Raw genomic sequence first — 21,433 nt, forward strand, 5'->3', positions numbered from 1 at the left:
GCCCATAGATCTTTTCTGAAGATTAAATTTGCATAACTAGTGCAAATACATTCTGTCTACCAACCAATCTCTGCAACATTTATTCATTTCATATCCATCTTTGTTGTCCTGTCTCATAAATAAATAACAGTGTTGTAGAGTTAAACACAGCAAACAATGATATACATTCATTTATATAAATTAGATATTGTATGTTTATATATATATATCCAAGATGACTCTACAGTACATGTGAAAATAATAACAAAAAATGTTTACATTATAACAATTTAAATATTTCTCAGTGTAATATACACTACAAAAACAACCTTCCAGCTGCAACGCTGGAATCCGTGGCTTTGTGAATTCACTCCATTCAAGATCCAGCTCACACGTTACTCAAATCTTCCACTGTTCTGGAGCCAATGCTTTGTTTCCTGCGAGAGACATCAGTATCAGTGATGTACTACATTCATAGGAGTGGTAGAAAATAAGTACAGTGCATATGAAAAGTTTTCAGACCCTTTGTTTCTCAGTCTACACACAGTTTTTTACTATGAACAAGCAAAACAGGTTTCGGGACCGTTTCTATCACCGGTCCTTGAGATGCTTCTACAACTTGACAGGAGTCGGCCTCTGACTGGCAGAATTCATTGGACATAATTAAGAAGACACACACCTGTCCATGTAAGACTCTAGAGCAGGGGTGCTCAGCTCTGGTCCTCAAGGGCCTCAATCCTGCAGGTTTTTGATGTGTCCCTGCTCCAAAACCACCTGACTCAAATTGATGAGTCATTGTGCAAAACTTAATAGGCTGTTGGATCTATTTCATTTGGGTGTGTTGAAGCAGGAAACTTTGGAAAATCTGCAGGACAGCGGCCCTCGTGGACCGACTTTGGGCACCCCTGCTCTAGAGTTAATGGTGTATGTCAGGGTAAAGCTTTAGCCATGTGATTGAGAGGAGTGTCAATTTAGTGAGATAGGGCTGTGTCAAGGCACAGATCTGAGAAAAAATGCTCAAAATTTTACAATTTAAAATCACTGAGTGACTTTCTGGATTTAGCTCTCCAGCAAAACTGTATGAGACAGATGGGTGGAAGCAGATAGCTCTGAATAAACCTACTGGTCACAATTCAAAACAACATGTACAGAGGAAACCATGACTGTATGGATGGTACAATAATAGCATCCCTACAGTCAAACATGGTGATGTAAGTATCATAATGTGGGGTGGTTAATGAGGACAGAGTGAAAGCTGGATGCACATTGCTCAGGATTTCAGTCTGTGAAGAAGTAAAAGGAAAAATAGTGTCTTTGGGAAAAACTGAAGCTCCTGGAGCGATACAGCAGAAGTAAAAAGAAAATAAAAGATAGAGTCCAGTCCAAAATGGTCCCATCCAGGCTGTTCGAGCTTGCAGGTTTCTGCCCAAAGGAATATGAGAGATGCTTCCCAAAGAAAGGAGTGCAAAGCTTGCTGAATCATCATCCCCAAGGAGACCAGAGACAAAGTTAGGCAAAGAATCTGAACAATTATGGGAATATGTTTCGGGTTTTGTTAACTCCAGCATGTTGTTTTTGCTTTGTCACTGAGGATCCTCAGGTACTATGACTAGGAAACAAGTAAAGAATTACACATATAGAGTCTGAACCATGACTACAATCTAAAGATCTTCAAAGGGTCTTAAAACCATGCATATTTACTGTAAGTACATGTACTCAAGTGCTGCACCTGAGTACAGTTCTGAGATATTTGTACTTGAGTATTTACATTTTCTGCTGTTTCATACCACTATGACATATACGTTACAGAGGCATATATACTCCACAGTTACAGAAGACCCTATACAACTGGTTCTGACAAGTAAACCGAGCTTGACGTGTAAGGTCACTGGAGTTGAAGGATTAGAGTTTTTTCCCTCAGATGTCCATTAATGATTTCTACACACCGTAGCTCCTCCAGGCAGAGTCTATTCCTGCGCCGCACATCCTCACTGATGGGATACAGGAGAAGGATCATTAACCCTGTAACTATGAAGGCCACGGGGGCTGCACCGATGAGCAGCTTCAGGGTGTACACTACAGGAGCGGGCTGCTTGCAGGCACCGGTGTCATACCCCGCAAACCTACACACACGCAAAGAAAAACAGCTTTTTACCTTTCATGAGATGATTTATACATGTGACCATTGTAAAGGATTAAGCATATATTAGGGGTGTGTGAGAGGAAAATGGGCTCACTCCAGGCAGAGGGTGGACACTCCGAGGGAGATTCCAGCGGCAAACTTGGTGAAGAAAACATAGAAAGAGTAGAAGATGGCTTCATGGCCTTTAGAAAAGGGGTTGGCCAGTCTGAAGTCATCTACCACATCTGGCAACATAGACCTGGATTGCAAGCACACATAAAAAACACACATGTATTATTTAATTTTGAATTTTACAAGCATTTTTTTTTTTTTGTCTTAAATGCCTGACTTCACTCAGCTTTAAGCTGATGTTTATCTTAGACCTCCCTCATGATTTTACTTTAATTATCTGGCCCAACCAGTAAAAGATGTCAGCAGAGCTTTAATACACCGGTGGGCTACAATTAAAGCACTAATAACAGCATTAGATGATGAGCAGGGGATGGAGCCACCAGCTGTTTAAGCCCACAGACAAGAAAAAACAATCTGCCTCTTCCAAAGTAAACATGCCCCCATGGGAGGCTATAATTTGGGTTTAAAGGGAGGGGACAAGAGATGAGCGAGGAGTGGTGACAGCCATAGAAACGACTGGAAAACAGATGTAAAGATATCTGCGTTGGAATGGAAGATTTACAGCAGATGTCAACTATAATCCTTTCAAATGACTTCACTATCATCACCATTTACAGGAACTAGGTAATCAGACCATACAAAGAGCAACCGTGCAGGTCCACAGCACAGACAGCAATAAAACTGAAATCCTTTGCAACCCATGTTTGATGCAATTGAAATCTCACCATGGAAGCAGCAGTGAAGCAGCCACGCTGAGTCCAGAGGAAACAGCCACAACGTAAGCTACCACCACATTCGGGATGAACACCAGCATCATGGTGAAGGGCATGATCCACTAAAAAGACAAAAAAAGAGAGGGCGGTAAAAATCAAGTTTTGTTCACCTTTTGCAAAAAGACAGGTCTAAAGAATGTGTATCTGGAATTCCACAATTCAGCCACAAGATGGCGCTAACACCCAAGTTTAGTCCAAAGAGCTCCCAAAGCCAAAACAGTAGCTGTGCTTACCGTGATGCCACAATAAGCTGCTGTCTTCTTGCCGAAGCGTTGCAGGAACCATTGCCAGAATGGGATGCTTATCACTGCAGAAACCTGTGCAAGTCCAAGCAGATAATGTGCAACATATTGTAAATGTGAAGAGATTCAGTTAGGCAAAGTATGTGAGATGTGCAATGAGGTGTCAAATAACTTGTGCTTTTGAAAATGAATGAAGATGAGAGAAAATTATGGAGACTCACAAGGATGGTCAGCACAATGTTCTGAAAGTGATCCCTCAGGTCGGCGGCGTAGGTGCAGAAGAGGACAAAGTTGCTCTGTATGAGCTGCAGAAATCAGAGATAAGAGTCAGATATTCAGCCTTGTCTTCTCAGCACTATAGATAGGCCACTCTTGCTGTGCTGTGTGCCAAATTAAGTGACTAGAGTGACAGTGTTTTGCTGCGATTCATTCCCATTCAGAGGCTCACGCAGATGCCAACTGACACCTCCAGCTGAGATGATTGGAGAAAAAAACATGCAGAAACAGCTCTTTTGCTAAACCCTGAAAAGTTTCTATAAATCTAAACAGTGTAACACCGACTCGTCAAATCTTATCAAGCACATGATCAGCCGCTATCACAAAAGTCCCAGGACTTAAAACAGGCTTTAAAACGTGAGCTCTCAGTAAGTGCTCTTCTGCATTGATCAAATCAGCATTGAACGCCAGCAATTCTCCCGGGCTGTCAGGATGCAGGACTAGCTCCGTTTACTGTAACTGCATGTCATGTCTAAGAAGTGCTTCATAAATAAATTTACCTGGATTGCAACTGTGATGAAGAGGAATGCGGCAGTTAGAGTGAGGTATGGCCCATGTCTCATCACCAGGATGAAGGCCTGGTGGAAAGGGATCTGCTTCTCTGTCTTTGGGGCATACGGATCTGAAAGAAATGGAATAAATACATGAGCACACAGCATATCAAATAACATGCAGTAAGGGAAAGGATATAGATTTGCTTATTGCCACTACTGGAACTGCCCCTGCATTGCAGTAGATCCTGTATGTCCCTCTTAAAGGCATCAATAAAGAGCAATAAAGCAATAGAGATCACCATAGTGATAATATGTTTTATTGGTCCATGTAAGAGTGTTTTCTGACAGCTGCTGTGCATTACCAAACATCTCCACTTTGATTTCCTCTGTTTTTCCAGGAGTCCTGTGGTTTGTTTAGACGCAGCTTTGCAAACCTGAGCCATACTGCCATGTTCTTTTTAGAGCTTTCTCCTTCAACCTTTCCAAACAAGCCATGTGTGTACAGTCTCTCTCTAATTGTATTGTCATGAACTTTAACATGCTAACTGATACCTGCAGAGTCTGCAGAGCATAGTGTGTTGGGGTGAATTTGCTGAGACGTTCACCTCTTGACAAATGTTTTGAATGTTTTCCGGTCGTCAATATTCTTCCTGTAGAATAACAACAGCTTGTTCTGAAGTAACCTTATAACCCTTCCCACATTGATGGGCATCTTGATAGCTAAGGAAGCAGTAATGGGTTCTCCACACATTGTAGTCTTGGTTTAGTTAAATAAATAATTACACTGTATAATGTGTTGTGCTTTTTATTTGTGGTTTAATTGCCTTATATGTTGGTCTTTTAAGAATGAGATTATGTTTTATTATGCCCAAATATGTAAAAACCTTCAAACTAATGGAGGGTGTACTTTTCTTTTTCACATGACAGTGTACCAATAGTAAAAAAAATGCCTTCAGGGTGTCACATTACTTTTAAAAAGCTGTGACATTACAAAAGATGTAACTAAACAAAATGAAAATGAAAAAAAATCATTAAAATACATGAAATACATAAATTTATAAGGTCTAGAGAAGCCGGAGAAATATCTGTACACAAGGAACAAGACCTAAAACCAACACTGACTGCTAAGCTTCACTGCACTGCATTAAAAACATAAAATCATTGTGTGTAAACACGCTCTTTGTCCCATTTAAGAATGCAAGTTGAATGCAAGAGGAAACGGTTTCAGAAAGGCTACAACTTCTTGAAGAAAAACTGTCCGGTGATCTGATCAGTGAAAATTTGAAGTTCCAAGAAGCGTTTCTTTGTCTCTACACATAGCATGGCTCACATCAATTTGCACCAGTAACGTCAAATGATATAAGAACCGGGACAACACATACTGCTATCCAGAGCATATCCATTTTTGGGGAAAGCTTTGCTTATTTCAGCAAGACAAAACCAAACCACATTCTATATATTACAACAGCACAGTCCTATAGTAAATAATTAAATATTTGGAGCATTATGAATGGAAAATGCAACAAAGGAAGCCCTGAAACAGTTGAATCAAACAGCTGAAATTCTATATTTAGCAACAATGGTAAAATGAAACATGGCACACAGTAATGAATGTTTACTGAATCCTGCTTTGTTACATGTTTGGCATCACATTCAATATAAACACATGTAAATAGACAATCAATTACAAAATTTGCAGAGAGCTCTTTAAATGATTGATAAAGTATTTTAATGAACAACGAAATTAACTGTGGGGGTTTCACTTCTCTTTAAGTCTCACCATCTCTCTCTTTGACTCCCAGGAACATCACCACGGTGCAGATGAGGAACACTCCACCAATCACACCGGCAGCTATCATGTACACCTCCTTCTGCAGAGAGACAGAACAAACATACAGTATGGCCTATATCTATCCATCTCCTTTCACAGAGGCAGCACAAGTCAAATCTATTCTGAGTCCTTCCATCTTTAATTCATAATGTTCTCAAATGTCTAAAAAATTGAAGCACTTCATTTTAACACGATATGCATCCATTCTGCAGACAAACTGCTACAGTGTTAATTTATACATTTATTTTGTACTTTGAAATGCTCATCAGTGTGGGATTTATTGTCTATAAGTATCTGTGTGGATTGTTCACATCAGTTTGAGGTGCACAACCTGCGCAACACATTTCTCTGTACAAACAGAAGCATAAACAAGAAGAAACCTCAAGTAGCCAAAAATACAGGCATGCTGTATCTCAACAGGAACTGCTCTGCCTTAAACAACCTGTTTGTTTGCTATTTTTCCATGCGGCTAAGCCCAGTGGTTCATTATTATTTATGCACATCAAACGCTCCCTGTTTCCGAGGGCAAACTCAGTTTGCCCAGACGGTGTGCCACCCAAACCAGCAACCGCGGGGGAATTTAGCGGGTGGCTGCAGAGGGTTTGGCATGGTGAGTGAGTTGCCCTAAAACAGTTCACCCTAAATCCATTGGAAAAGAAGCATTTAGAGTTTAAATAGCTGCGGTGCAACTAAAATCCAAAACAGGACAGTTTCCTCTTTACAAAAAGTCCTATGATGGATTCACAGCAGCAAGTTATGTTTATTCACAGCTCTACAAACTGAAATGTGGACGTGACTCAATCCCATCGTGTTACTTTCCCTCCAAATATAAACAAAGCTGCAGCTACCTTGAAGTATAAGACAAATATTTCCAACAGAGTATATTCGGGGGGGCTTTCAAATGTTCTATATAAATAGGCCTAATGAGTTACAGACTGTAGGGACCCCTCAATGCATTGGGGCCACTTTTGGAGCCTGATGTGAGGGAGGAACCCCCTTTGTGGTCATGAATGGGGAGCTGGCTCAGAATGCTTGGTTCATATATCAAACAAAACCATCTCCTTTCAATCCCAAAGGGTTACACGGGTTAAAGCATGAACATATTTTGAATGTCAGAACCTTCACAGTCAGTAAATATGAAGCCAATTTTTCCAACAATCCTCCTTTTCTTTCATTCATTTTTAAAAAAATCTTGTGTATTTTTTAAAAGTCAACCACCCTAAGTACACACCGCTGCTCCAAGTTCAGCAAGAGAGCTTGTGACAGTCCTTATTATTTTCAAAGTAACTCTTTGCCCTACTTTTAGCACACCTGAGCTCCTGGTTTGGCACAGAGACACTTACAGAATGTGACAGGTAGTCCTGGGAGTGAACCAGGCTCTTAACGATCTCTGCCCCGCTGCTGTTGCCAAGGTAACCGGCAGACATGTTGTGAGTAGGGCAGTGCTTCAGAGTATGAGCACTGGCCACAATCTGGCCCTGGATGGCAGCACCCACAAGGGTCCCCAACACCTCCATTGTCATTCCTGTCATCATACGAGCAAAGATTCAGCTCTCAGTCCTGGTACTTTATTCACAATATATCCAAATAAGAAGCAAATTAAACACTAAAGGCAGTGAGAACTTTCTCTATAGTAAAAGATCTTACGGTAGGCAGTGGCTGAGTCCCTTTCCTTCTGGTCTGTGCTTAGGAACATGGTGAGAGCAGAATAAGGCACATGGAAACACTGCAAGAGAGCAGAAAGACTGAGTTAGCTTTTTAAATACAATAATAATTTGAATAAGTAGCTAACAAACATAGCTACAGTCATGTGGGAAAATGAAGAAATGCATGGATTTTATTTTAATTTAATTATTCCTAGGGACAGCTTTTTTTGTCCATCAATTTCTCACTATTGTCTACAGCAAATTATCAAAACAACTACTGAATGGGATGCCTTCTTTTTGTCTTGGTGTCAAAAGAATAAAAAAGAAGAAGCCACAATGTATTTAATGGGCACATAAACTACCAGCGTCTATTGAGCTGCCTCTTTTCATGTCTCTTTCTGGGAATGTGTAATATCACTGTCGCCGTGTTTCCTGTTAGAACTTGGAAGATTTTTTTTTTTTTTTTTTTTGTTGTTGTTGTTGTTTCAGAACTTGGAAGTGAACTTTGAACTTCCCTTAAGTGTCTAACAACCATGCCAACACAAAGCACGGATGGAGGACGTGTCAGTATAAATGAGCCCTGAAATAATTTTCAAACTCAGTTAACAACTTTCTAACAACATGATTATTATTATGGAGTTTGAAGTCTTTAGTAAAGCACATTGTCAATTTAGTAAACTATAGCCTGTATAGTATAGTATATTACTATATATAGTAAATAAGATAAAAAGACTGAGCAACCATGGGAATGACAAGTTACTACTAAATGCTGGTTCTCAGCAATGTTCACTTTCTTGCTTACAACGTACATGCTTCCAGTATGTTACATTTACTTTATATTTAGCTAAAAGAAGCCAATTATTTAGTTTACTGTTTTTACTTTAAACTAACTTGCACATCTACTAGTGTTCAAAATGTTCTAGATTTGATATAAACCTTATACTTCCACCCACAGTTAACATCTACTGTTCTCATATTGTCTTAAGGGTTAATATATTGTGTTTAATAGAAAAAAGTTTTTTTTTTTAAATTCCATTTTAAAATAACAACATTAGAGCTTCAATGACAAAACAGTTGAACAGTAAAACTGTCACAGATTATATTGTCAAAACAGTCCATGACTATGATCTCTTTTGCCTCTTAAAATCAGGGGTGGGATGACATTGTCATTTTAAGAATGTTACCATACTGGTGTTTGCATTAAATTCAAAACACCGCTGTTGAGCCTCATACAGCCACAAAATTGGATTTACAATCAAAGGTTTGCTGCCTTTTATATGTAAGTTCCGGGGAAAATGCAGATGCAAAGCATACACTGTAAATATATCAAAAGCAATCTCTGCATTTTCCATGTGGGCCAACCTCAGATCTGTTTTCTCCCTCCTCACCACCTCTCCCAGAGAATAGGCAAGCAACCCAAGTCCAGCTTCACTTTGTAATTTACACAAGGGCTCAGTCAGCACTCTGGCCAAATGAGCATGCACAGCCACAACGAAAATAAATGCGGCCGTGAAAGGATTTTTGCAGTCATTGCTCCTATGCAGCATGTCATTTATGGGGCCTTTACAGGATGCAAACATATATAGAACACTACTGCCATCATATACAGATGAAGGTGAAAAGAGATTAATTTGATGCAAACCAACTATTGGTTGATTACATAAATAGATTATGCTTTGCATCGTAACCTTTGTTTACAGACCGTGACCTTCTGAATGAAAGTAGCTGATCTGCCCAGCAAAACTTCACACAAACACACAGCCAGAGACAATGAAGGGCGGCTAAAAGTGGCAACCAGCATTTACCCGGAAAGAGGTTTCTGGCAGGACTGACTGTATACTTATCAAGTAGTTAGAATTGCATGCAGTTACAGCTCACCACAGTGTGGCTGCAGCGGTCTGAATGTGCTGTAGCACATACTATATGGGTTACCCCAAATCAGAACCTAAACAGAGAGGGGAATTAGGAGTAATGGTTTAGACCATAATAACAAAAGGCAATCTAATAACTACACTTCCCACTTTGAGGTAAAGTGTCTAAACGTTTCTGCACTTTAATCTGCTGCTCATCTCACAAATCAAAGGATAAATCTTACCGAGGGCTGTCAGAGCCTGGCATCCAATAACTGTAATCATCTCCACTTTAAAGACAGCTATTTGCAACATTTTCTGCATTTTTCTTATGTTATGTAACATGTCATCTGCAGGCTGTGAGTTGCATCAATCATGACTTTCATCCTCTGTTTCCACAAGTTCTGCTGAGCTGTTTGAAGCATTGCAAGAAAATATAAAATTCTGAAAGGGCCATGCATACTCACAGTGATGAGGGTTTGGTAGAGGCAGTAGAAGCCTAGGTACCAGATGAACCTCCCACTGATAAAAGGAGGAACAAACCAGAGGTAGAAATATGAGACCACCAGGAAGGGAGTGCACCCCACCATCCTGTAGAACAATAAAAATATGACAGATCAGATAATGACTGATTATATCAGGTCTTACTTTTTTCCAATTGCATTATGATCTTCTAAGTATGATAGAAATACATCCTGGGAGAGACAAGCCATAAAATACCAAAATATTTCAGCCCCACAAGCAGCGCCGAGAGATCGAAACACATACACAAATACATGAATATTCAGCACACACTCAAGCAAGTACCACATGAAGCAATTCTGCTGTGATGTGCTTTTCTTAGAACTTGGAGTGATACAGTGTGTGGGCCATGTATAATTCATAAGTATACAACTGGTTTGTATCATTATGGTTGCAGTGAACAGCTGTGTGTTGCGAAATAAAGAAGAAAAAGGTTGGAAGTGAATGATCGTTAGTATGACTTGCTTGCAAACAATACATCACCGACCTTCCTCTTCCTGTCCTTTAAAGAGAAAATGGAGTTTGTATGTCATGGAAACCAGAACAGAGGTGATACAGGGTATGTGTACAGGTAGGATAGAAAGGGATGGAAGGAATTTAGGCAACTGTGACAAATCCACCAGGGGCTCTGACCTCTCACCTGCCCCGTGCCAGGATAGAGAAAGTGTTAGAAAAGAGGCAGAGAGAGGCCTGTTACAGTCATTTCTAGCATCATCTAGCACAGCCACCTCACTCTCCTCCTGATTGTTTGCTCAAACAAAAGCAGCTGACAACGCTGGTGCTGCAGTATTGACCCGCTTGGTCATGGGAGCACTGAAAGGGCTACAGGGCCAGTGAATAGGATAATTAGAATGTTCCTGCAAGATGACTGTGTTCAGATGGAGTCAACAAACACACATGAGGACAAACACCAATACTTTCTCACCCATTAGGTATGCATGACTACACAGTCCCACCTGTCTCAGTCATTTGCACAGTTTTAATTAAAGCAGAGTGGACTGATGAAAAGAAGGCATTTACAATTTTCCTCTTGCTGACTTGTTCAGGACACTTGAAGCTTGTTAATTAGATGTTGTGTAATGGTGCAGAAGGGATTTGATTGAGGTCTTGTAGGTGAGAATGTGCTTTCTTGGTTGTCTTTAGGCTTTGTAGGTCAAATAAGTTAACTATCTTACACTGCTGAATTTAACTTGTGCTTTTCTTGAGTACTTCACAGTAATACTTGATATGTCTCCTCTGTTCAGAGACAAATCCTGTTTTTTTATTATTATTAAAAACAACACTGTAGTGAACAACTACTGACCATATTTAAAGATATATAGTCTTAGCTCTGTTAGAGTCGCAAACTTAAAGAAATATTTAGCATTTCTTCCTTCCTTTTCTTTTTCAGTTATTTTAAATTTAGCAGGGTGAAGTTTGTAGGGGTAGTTGATATATTACCTGCTGTAAACAGTAAAGTACCTTCAATTTGGGAAAGCGGGGAGGAATTCAGAGGAAAATCAGAGTTCCTCCCTGCTTCTTAAATCTGAAAGCATGCTGCTGCCATACAAGTAATATACCAACCTCTTATGAATACTTACACAAAACTAAGTAAAATAAAAAAAATGTCTCTTTAAGTTTATAGTTTGGATGATGAGATTTTATAGCTGATGATGTGTCAAAGTTATCAGCACTATATTCAAATGAAATGTGAACTTTCTTGGCACATTTAACAGAAAGGCTTTCTCATGCTGAAGATTTGTAGATGCTCAACAGCTGTCACATGTAAATACACACAACAGACAGCTCTTCAGTAGTTAAGACCTCACTGTGTGGAACAACTCATCACTCAAGTGAACTTCTCAAAAATCCCATGCAATACTTTTTTACATTTTGCTCACGATATGTATTATTCTTAAAGAAACATTTTACTTGAAAGAATGCACACTTCTCTAACCACCTACAAATACCCTAGTTGTCTCCCTGAAACACAAAATGTTCAAAAACTCCTCTCGTTAGCTTTTACTTAGAGCATTCATGGTAGTTTGAAGTAATCACAAAAATTAAACACAGCAGCACCCAAGGGGGTATTTTGGGCCTAGAAACTATCCTTCTGAATACATAGTAAAGATACAAATCACTCAGTGTCTGGCTGTGGATATGTCAGCTTCCTGCTGAATGGACAGAGGGGACTTTCCAGATAGGATTAAACTTGGGGAGTGTCTTACACTCTCATCACAAATACTGGTCAACACACTCATAAACACAAGTGAGAACACGCACATCCCCAGGTTCCCAAGGGGTAATCAAAGCTGATTTACCATCAGCATCTGTCTGCAGCTGAGTGTGGCTGGCAGTAGTGGATTTGGTCCCTCTCCAGCACTGACAGCTTGTGTGCAATCTATGGTTTATAACACAGTTTGCAGTAGATATGGCCTGTGTTTTTACAGAAATTGTCACAGTAGTGTGTTCAAAAGCCATCTACACACACACGCTTAGCAGCTTAAAAGGTTTTTGAAAACAGGGATTATTGGGAATGCTGGTGGAAGCTTCATATGATCCAGAAAGTCACATAAAATCGCATTCAAAGCCCTGAGATACTGAGAAGCATCTGAAAATCTGAATTTGGGTATTACATCAATGTAATGGAATCAAGTTGAGCAGCTTATTAGCAGATCATTAAAGAATGCAAACTTCTTTGTTTATGGTTGTCTGGGATCAAAGGCAGAGGGAGCGGGGGCGAATCAGCACATGCCCTTGAAGCATAGCTTCTGCATTGTTAATCAGAGGGAGCATCAAAAACAGCAAAGTGTAATGGCTGTTTACTTGGCATAATCCTCAGGTGTGAAGCCTGAGAGTAATTTCACAATCCTCAAAAAGTGGAGCACACAGCTTGTTTTTGTTGAGATTTTGTGCAAACACGAGCACCATGCAGCAACCATAATTATGTGTGCTAACACTGGCGCAAACAAAACATATTTCATAATCCGATGACAAATTATAGTCCTTCACAAAAGCTTGGCTGCATGCAAACAGAGGTATTTTACCATATGCTGACCAAGAAAATCAACAATAACAGGTTAGTTTGCAAAACAAATAAATAAAATTGCTGCATTCTTGAATACAAATAATTTAACACTTAAAGTTTAAAGCTGTAGCTATGGTGGACTGAATTAGATGGTCTTCCATCTATGTCGTCATCATAATTGCAGTAATAAAGTTCATTTCTTCAAATTCATAGTCATTCTCTAAAATTCCTTAAGATCATAAGCTTTGAAGCGTGTTTGTTTTAGGTGTGTCAACCATTCACATCAAGAAGAAAGAATTATTGTGATCAGGAAGCTTACCAAGGCATGAGTCTGCCTATCTTGGTCCATCTGCTTTTCGTAATGAAGAAGCCAACAACAGGGTCGGTCACTGCACCCCAGACTTTACCTATAAACAACACCATGGAGGCCTGGAAGGCATTGATCTGCAGAGTAGAACAGGGACAGGTCAGAGTTCCTGAAAATCCTGTTTCCACTTATTCACATATGAATCAAACTCTCTTTTTAACTTGTGCTCTCTTTTTTGACTTCCAAAGAATTTACCTGAGCAACATCAAGCAGGTAGATTTGCAGGAAGAAGGCTGTGGCACTGGCAGCCACTTCCTTGGGAGCGCCACCAATGGCAAAACACAGCTTGCTGCATAATGACAACCTCTGGCTCAGGTCAGTCTGTGAAGATAGACGTGATGAGGAAGGTTAGAAATAAACTCAGTGTTTTAAGTAACTAATGTAGTAGCAGGTTTCACTGTATTTCAGGCTTTTAGGGGGCTAATTTACATGAACTAAACATTATAAAGACTCATTCCTAATGGAGATGGGAAACCAGGGAAATAAAGATCTAATGAGATTTAGTAAAAAATGAAAACTGCTTTATCTTCTAAAAGTGACAAATGACAACATGTTTAAGTTTTTTTCAGCTTGGTTTGTCACGATCATAAAATTTTGCCACTTTAAAATGCCTAAGGTAGCCTTGTACCAAGTACACCCAATCCATCATATGCTCAAACATGATGTTCTTTATGGATGATCTGTGACTAGCAACTGCGCCCCCTTAAGGTTAAACTATCATTGCCTACATGGGCACTGAAATCCCCCAGGACAACAGTGGAAAAAGCAGCCTAGAGTGGAGACTCTAGGCTGCTTTGTGGTGCATAAGCACAAACATCATCAATACTACTCCCTTCCCTCCTGTTGTTGATGCTGGTTCTTGACAATCAGCAGTCTACTTTTCTTTGCTTTGCTTCTAATAGATTGCTGCTTTAAAAAATAAAAGACAAAATGTGCTCATTCCAAGTTTAATTGAAGTAGAGCACAGCCCAGTGATTATTAAAGGCTGCTCAAAGGTCCCCTTTTCCCCTGAAAAGGTCCCCAAAAGCCATTTTTCATAACACCCTGTCACATATTGTTCCTTTTTAAACCTAACCAATCATCAGGTGAAGTTAAAGAAAACAAAACTAAGGGGTGAATAAATGAAAATGCAGAAGTAAAAAAATATTATAGTGTTTACTGGCTGAATTGGTCTTCACGTCCCTGCAGTGTAAAACTCCCTTTTATGATTATTGTACATAAATCCTTCAAAAATCACACACTCACTGACATTATCATGCAAGGTGAGAGTCAGCTATGATAGATTGTGAGATAAAAATGGTTGAAATTTGTCTTCATCCAATTTATTTCAGGAGCAGGAAGTTAACTACAGAATGTGTTACTGTCACTGTGTTAGCCAAAACACATGGATGATGCAGTGTTGATATGAGATTGACTACAATTAGCTCCTACAATAACATTTCCTCTTCATGTCACAACCAACAATACACTGCAATGTATGTGAAAGATGTAAATCACTATTATAATAAAAAACACACACACACACACTGTCCCACAAATACAGCCTTAAATCACCATCTCTCCAAGCATCCCAGTCTCCCTAAATAGCATTTTATTCTAGAAGACAGGACAGATGTTCATTTATAAGTCTGCATGTCTGTGTGTCTGTGCATTAAAAAACAAAAAAGGATCAGAAGGAGACCCCCTGCAGGCTGTTAGCATTGTGGTCTATGGGCGCAGACACTAAGGCTTACAGAGGAGCCAAAAAAAACCACCAAATCATCCGTGGCTCTGTTTCCTTCTCCGCGCTCTGCTAAACCCATTAGGCACGTGACTCCATGTGTGTTTGTGTGTGTGCACATTTGTGCAAGCTTTCATCCTTCTCCGACGTGACTAAGATGAGACACCACAGTCTGGGGAGCCCAATATTTACAACTGTCTCAGAGGCTGCATGCACATATCAACCTTTGCTTTTTCCTACCTCTGTGTAACCTTTGGTGTCACATACAGACACACACATACAAAACGGGATCTCTCCACATCCAGCGGCCAGGCTTGGCTGACAGCGACTCCCTTCAGAGCTTTATGAAAGAAGGAAATCACCAAAGTAACCACAGCTGTGACCAAAACTCTGTTATTATCCGGCTCAGGTTTTCTCTTCCTCCTTCTTTCGTCCCCATCAAAACATGGAGGGGCTGGAGAACGACAATTACCAGGAGGGAGATATATAATTATTCAATCGCTAGACAAGCGGGTCAGAGGTAAGTAAAGGCTGCGTGGTGGTTCCGACTTCAAAACTCTCTCTTCTTCGACTCTCACTGCAATTATCCCTAATTGGAGAGGGAAAATCAAAGTCTTTGGTGTCTGGAGAGTGCTGCTTAACTGATGATGTGCAAAAATACTCTCCCTCCTTCTCTCTCTAAACACTTTTTCTTTCCCACCAAAATCTTACACTCAATCTTTCATTACTGAGTTCTCATCATCAAAGAGGATAAACAGGATATCCCCTCTGCTGTTGTCTGGATGCACAAACAAAACCACATATGCACGCCATTTATCTCACACACACACACGTATATGCAGAGAGAGTATATGCAAGTTCAGACAGTACTCAGGCGAGGGACAAGGACAGATAAGACTAATCTCTGAAGCTGATGAATCCTCACACATTGAAGGAAAACACTTTTATCATAGCATGAGGATAATTAAAGAAAGGAGGAGAAAAGTGTTCAGCCAATTAAACTACATTGATTCAGTATTAGGGTATTTCACTTTTTAAAGTCAATAGCATTAACTTTGAGCCCTCTGCTCAGATTAGGGAATGTCAGCAGCTGCCTTGTTAAACTGGTGAAAGTCATTTATTCTTCCTCTCTTATGAAAGCTCCATGGGCTTTCATATCAGGGACAAAGCTCGGCAAAAAGTACTTTTCAGATGAATCGGGAAGTTCTTGGAATTGACAGTGGTAGTTTCCTCACTGCCAGTAGTGGATCTATTATTCATTGTCATTTTAAAAGAGAAAAATGCATGCATGTTTTATGTCTCATTCAAGAACACCAGTGAGCAATAAACATTTTAACAATACAGCTTCTGCTTTAGCTCTGATTTCAACCAGGACGATTTGGCTAAGCTAACCCAGTTTTTGACCATGCTTAAAATATAATTAGGGATTTTAAAATTACATAAGAGCTTTGAAATTACATAAGAAACTTGTAAATGTTTCACACAAACACAGTTATAGCCTGCTAAAACTCTATGTGGCCTAATAGTTAAGGCTATAGATGGATTTTGAACATGAATATGCAAAATTTAGCTAAGCAATGAGATTTTTGGTGCTGGAAACTTTCTGGTTTATGTTTATAATTTGCTGAAGTTAGCTAGTTTGTCCTATAATGGTGAATTATATTTCAAGCTCAACTTTAAAAAAAGACCATTCCTGGTAACATTCTTTAAAACAATCCTGGAATCTATCAAAAATCGGGTTAATATAAGTCTTCCTACAGATTTTTATGTCAGCTGTAAAACTCCATCTTGAACCCAAAGCCCAAGAAACTCTCCAACACGTGTCAACAGTCACTTCAACGGTTACTGTGGTAACCAACTCTCTGTGGGAGGGCGTTTGGGGGAAGAGCTGAAGCACAGCAGAGAGGGACCCCAAGTTCAATCATTTTTAGACCCACTTCCTTGTAACACCTATCAAAAATATTGGATAAAGCATTCAAAGTTTAGATTATTTAATTGAAAAACAAATGACTGAGATTTGAGTCAATATAGTTTAAGAGAAAATAGACTTACTTTGATGGTAATTATGCAATTAACAGAAGAAGAAAACAGAACGGATAAAAAAAAAGTTCTCTGTTAGAGTATTCATCAGTTTGAGGAAGGTTTTTGATTCCATTAATCATGATACACTGTGCAAAAAAATGGAAAATTATGGAATTAGGGGTGTGGTGTTAAACTGGCTGAAAAGCCACACTGAAAGCCAGAAACTGTTGGTACAAATCGGTAATTATGTGTCATCATTGTTAAGCATATTGTGTGGTGTACCGCAAGAGTCAGTGTTAGGCCCAAAATAGTTTATAATGTATTTTAATGAACATAAATTGTCTAACATGTTGAAATACATTCTCTTTGCAGATGACACAAGTATCTTTTGTACTGGGAAGAACCTTCAGCAGCTTTCTGAGGTGGTGACCACAGAAATTAGAAAATTAAAACAATGATTTGACATGAATAGATAGTCAATAAATTTAAGCAAAACAAATTTATGGTGTTTAGAAATCATAATATTCCTTTAAATACAGCAGTAAAAATAAGAACTGATAGTGCTGAATTACAGTATTTGAAAAAAAAGTTTCCTGGAGTGACACTAGACCATAAAATCTGCTGTAAATCCCAAATTAATCAAGTTAGAGCAAAATTATCAAAGACCATTGCAGTGCTAGGAAAAACATGTTGTTTGCTTAATTACAAATTTCAGTGACATCTGTGTTCATCTCTAGTATAACCGTATTTGAGTTATGGTGTGGCGATCTGGGGTAACACTTATAAAAACAACCTGCAACCATTATATATACTACAAAATAGATCAATCAGAATAGTACACAGTGTGGATCCTAGGGAACACACAGACTATGTTTTAAAGCAAATATACTAAAATTAGAGGACCTATTTAAACTGAAAAGAGTTCTTAGCATGTTCAAAGCATGAAACTATTTACTTTCATGTAATATTCAAAAAATATAATTTTGTGGTGTTGATTTATGGAATTGATTGAGTAAGGACTTAAAGCATATCGCAAATGGAAATAACTTTACAAAGCAATACAAAAAAGAAATGGTTTAGAAATACATGCTGGGGGAAAAGTTATCATTTTATATATTAATTGGCTCAAATCAACCACCAGGTGGAAATGAGGTCTGTGTTCAGGACATAATGATTCATGAAGTGTGTTGCATCTGGTATTAATAGAACTGTGAACAAAACTGTGTCAAACTGTAGTTTATTATGTAATTGTTTAATAGGGGCAAGAAAAATATGTTTCTTTGTGATTACCTGCTCCTTTTGGGACACTTTGTTTTATTCTGTACATGTTTGTTTTAAGATGTTAAAATGAAATTAAATAAATTATGATGATCTGCTTTCAGTGGGGTTTTGGTTTCAAACACACAGACACAGAAAACCAAAAGCAATTTAAGTGTTGATTGGCTTATTGATATTTACCTAAATAAAATCAAGTCATGGCTAGAATAAGAAACATAATGTATATATGGTATTTGTTATTTTTCTACCTACAATGAAGGCTGGAGGTTATGGTATAGCTCCTAGAAACTAGTCTTTAAAACTATATTTAATTGGTTTCCTATACTGATGCAGTAGTTCACATTCCATTCACATTTCCAACTGAATAGACAAGTAACAATAATCTAGTAAATATGTGTTGCCTCTTTTTTAACATAACAAGACAATGCCATACATCTGCTGTAAATCATGACCTATACTAATATTATTATTCAGTGTGAGATATATGGTTTACATTTTCTACAAAAGTGATTAAACTAGAATAATTCTGTTTTTTTTTAGATATATTTGAATCCACTTTGACTTTCTGTCATTTATTCACTAGATCTTTTGATTGCAAGTCATTAATTTACCTTTAACTGTTTCACTTAGAGCAGGATTAAAAACTTTACTGGATATTTTTAGATTTTCATTACCCTATATGCAGTTATATTGTGTGTGTGTGTGTGTGTGTATGTGTGTGTGTGTGTGTGTGTGTGTGTGTGTGTGTGTGTGTGTGTGTGTGTGTGTGTGTGTGTGTGTGTGTGTGTGCGTTTTGTGAAAAGTTATGAACACTCCCTGAAATATTTATTAAATTACCTTCGTAGTAACAGCTTAGACCTGAACTACTTTTCTCAAGTTCAGCCAGTTTACATCTTTGTTTCAGATTATTTAATTAATCTCTTTAACTCCCACTGTAATTAAGTTTCACAGTGTTCACATCTGCCTATTTCTGTCACCTTCAGGGAAATTATCTTGCAATGAGTTTCTTGTAAAGTCTTAGAGGGAGTCAAATTCCACAGATGAAGAAGCGTTGCTTGTTTAATTGCCATTTAGAAAGAATGAAGTTGCAGAACTGGTTAGATTGTGTGATGTAATGCTGTTCTGAAAACACCCTGAGCTACTATAAGACAAGGAACCAACTGTCATGGTATTGTCCTGAAAAATATTGTATCTGCTTTAAGAAAAATACAATGCATAATGTATAGACTTGGTTATCTTAGCTATCTTTCATTTCCTTTACTCAAGAGCCTTTGGGGCATGTGCTCATGACAACAACCTGAGCATACAGCCTCTCATACTTGCTTTGTATGCTCATTATAGGCAAATGTTAAACTTATTATGTAGTTTTTAGAGGAGATGAAACTTAAAAATAAGAGAGGAAAGAAAATCTATTCTTCTGGTGTAAGCAAGTTATTAGTTGTTGTCTTTTTAATGTTGTTTTTAAGTGATTTAGGTAACCACCATTTATAAAGAGCTCATCAAGCACATCATCCAGTAAAGTTTCCCTAAATGAAAACAATCAGCTTCAGTGCACTGAATCTAGTATCTGATGGATAATAGTCCTCAGGAAAACAATTAAACTGGTAAATCACAAAGAGACAAGCGACAGAAGACATCGCACTTTTTGTTCTTCATCTAATGAAGTTGCTCACAGTGAAATTAAGTCGCACACACCAGATGAGAGTAAAAATCTATGATTTGGAGTGCTGTATGCATCCAACATCCACAGAACGGTCTGTGAGTTGCATCACCAGTGTGAGATAACAACCTGTGGAACAAAATCAGACTAAAAGAATCAAAAGCATCTTACCTGATGAGAGGTTTTGGGAAACAGCGGCTCGGTGGGCTTGATGAACCTCCTCGGAGAGCCCTGCACGCCCCTCTCCCCCTTGGTCATGGCTGATAGATTGTGTGTGAGGTGACAGCCGTATCTCTGTGACTGTGTGTGTGAGGGAGTGATGAAGTGAGTGTGAGTGTGACTGTGACTCCTCGTGTGAGCTAGAGTGGCCTGCCACTGGGCGGTGCGTGTCAGAGGCTGGAAGTGGATGTGGTTCTGGCTCCGGGCGTGTGTGCGGTACTCATGAGTGACAGCCATGGAGGCAGGGAGCTCCTCCTGCTCCTCTGTAAAAACTCTGCTGCTTTTTGCTGCCATTCACATGCTGTTGTGCTCTGGAATGAAGCCAGGAGGGAAGGGCAAAGTCAGGCACATATAAAAAAAAAAAAAACACACTCATCTGCTCTGACTAATCTATGCAATGAAGCAAACCAACACAAGAAAACATACACAGATTAACAGAAGCTCTTTGGATGCTGAGAAAGACAACAATGCAGAAAAGCAGATGTATACAGATGTTTGCAAAAAGAAATGACACACACTCACTACAAAGCATCATATTAAGATATAAATAGACTCTTCTTTTGGGAAACAAACCTACAATGTCCCATGCAGGAGTGTGCTGTCCTCCCCTCATTTTACTATAACTGGAAGTGCATCCACCCGCTGCACACTTGAAAAACACTGAAGGAATATAGGAGCGTCAATCTCACCTCGTGATGATGGAGAAGCTGATGATTTAACGGCTTTGTCCGGTCCGTGTTGCGATCTGCGAGTCCGTCCAGTCAGTCAGTCTGACGCGAAGGATGAGCAGGAGACTGCGGAGGATGGAGATGGTCTGCGCGTCTCCACTCCTGCCTTCAGTCCGCAGACGGAGCTGCGCCCTGCAGCGGCCGCGGTGCTGTATGACACGTGATGTGCGCGCGCGTGTGCATGAGATGGATTTAGAATATCTGACACCAGCAATAGGCTTTGTGTTGATTTATATTATTATCATCGCTGCCTCGTGTGTCCTTTTTTTCAGAGCCTGCAATTAAACAGCTACTTGGTGACTGATTTTATTGGCAACCTGACATCTAAAACATTCCTGTTATTCACACACCTAAAAATTCCTCTCTGCACGAACAAGTGGAATGGAGAAACCGACGCTATCTTTGCATGCCATACAGGCGTGCGTGACAAGACAACACTCAAAGATTTCCGGCTGTCATATTTCCCACCATCACCATCACCATTTACCTTGCATGGACTCCTAGCTGAGTCAACACAGTAATACAGTTTCAAACTTATTAAGCCTTTTGAATATTGAGTGGACAA

At 39.2% G+C, this 21,433-nt stretch overlaps 1 protein-coding gene across 2 annotated transcripts; it reads right to left on the reverse strand.

Annotated features, from left to right (window-relative positions):
• Window positions 1-50: 50 nt before the first annotated feature.
• mfsd2b (major facilitator superfamily domain containing 2B) lies at window positions 51-20,946 on the reverse strand. 2 transcript variants are annotated; one of them, XM_041976384.1, is made up of 15 exons: window positions 20,830-20,946; window positions 20,093-20,451; window positions 13,437-13,562; window positions 13,194-13,318; window positions 9,813-9,936; window positions 7,497-7,575; window positions 7,193-7,374; window positions 5,799-5,889; window positions 4,025-4,146; window positions 3,470-3,553; window positions 3,240-3,323; window positions 2,959-3,068; window positions 2,217-2,360; window positions 1,926-2,102; window positions 51-416 (listed from the first exon to the last, which is right to left on the reverse strand). In XM_041976384.1, the coding sequence occupies exons 2-15, from the start codon at window positions 20,432-20,434 to the stop codon at window positions 368-370; spliced, it is 1,839 nt and encodes a 612-aa protein (XP_041832318.1). In that variant the 5' UTR covers window positions 20,435-20,451; window positions 20,830-20,946; the 3' UTR covers window positions 51-367. The 2 variants fall into 2 exon arrangements, with proteins under 2 accessions (XP_041832318.1, XP_041832317.1); XM_041976383.1 differs by having other exon boundaries at window positions 51-2,102.
• Between the last annotated feature and the right edge of the window lie 487 nt (window positions 20,947-21,433).

This window comes from Melanotaenia boesemani, chromosome 22 (genome assembly GCF_017639745.1).
Source record: "Melanotaenia boesemani isolate fMelBoe1 chromosome 22, fMelBoe1.pri, whole genome shotgun sequence".
NCBI lineage: Eukaryota > Metazoa > Chordata > Actinopteri > Atheriniformes > Melanotaeniidae > Melanotaenia > Melanotaenia boesemani.

Coding starts and splice junctions, on each gene's coding strand:
- mfsd2b (XM_041976383.1), bottom strand. CDS start 20,434: ATGGCAGCAAAAAGCAGCAGAGTTTTTACAGAGGAGCAGGAGGAGCTC. Junction 7,576..9,812: donor TCTACCAAACCCTCATCACT/GTGAGTATGCAT, acceptor GCTCTCTTGCAG/TGTTTCCATGTGCCTTATTC. Junction 2,361..2,958: donor GCTTCACTGCTGCTTCCATG/GTGAGATTTCAA, acceptor CTTGCAATCCAG/GTCTATGTTGCCAGATGTGG.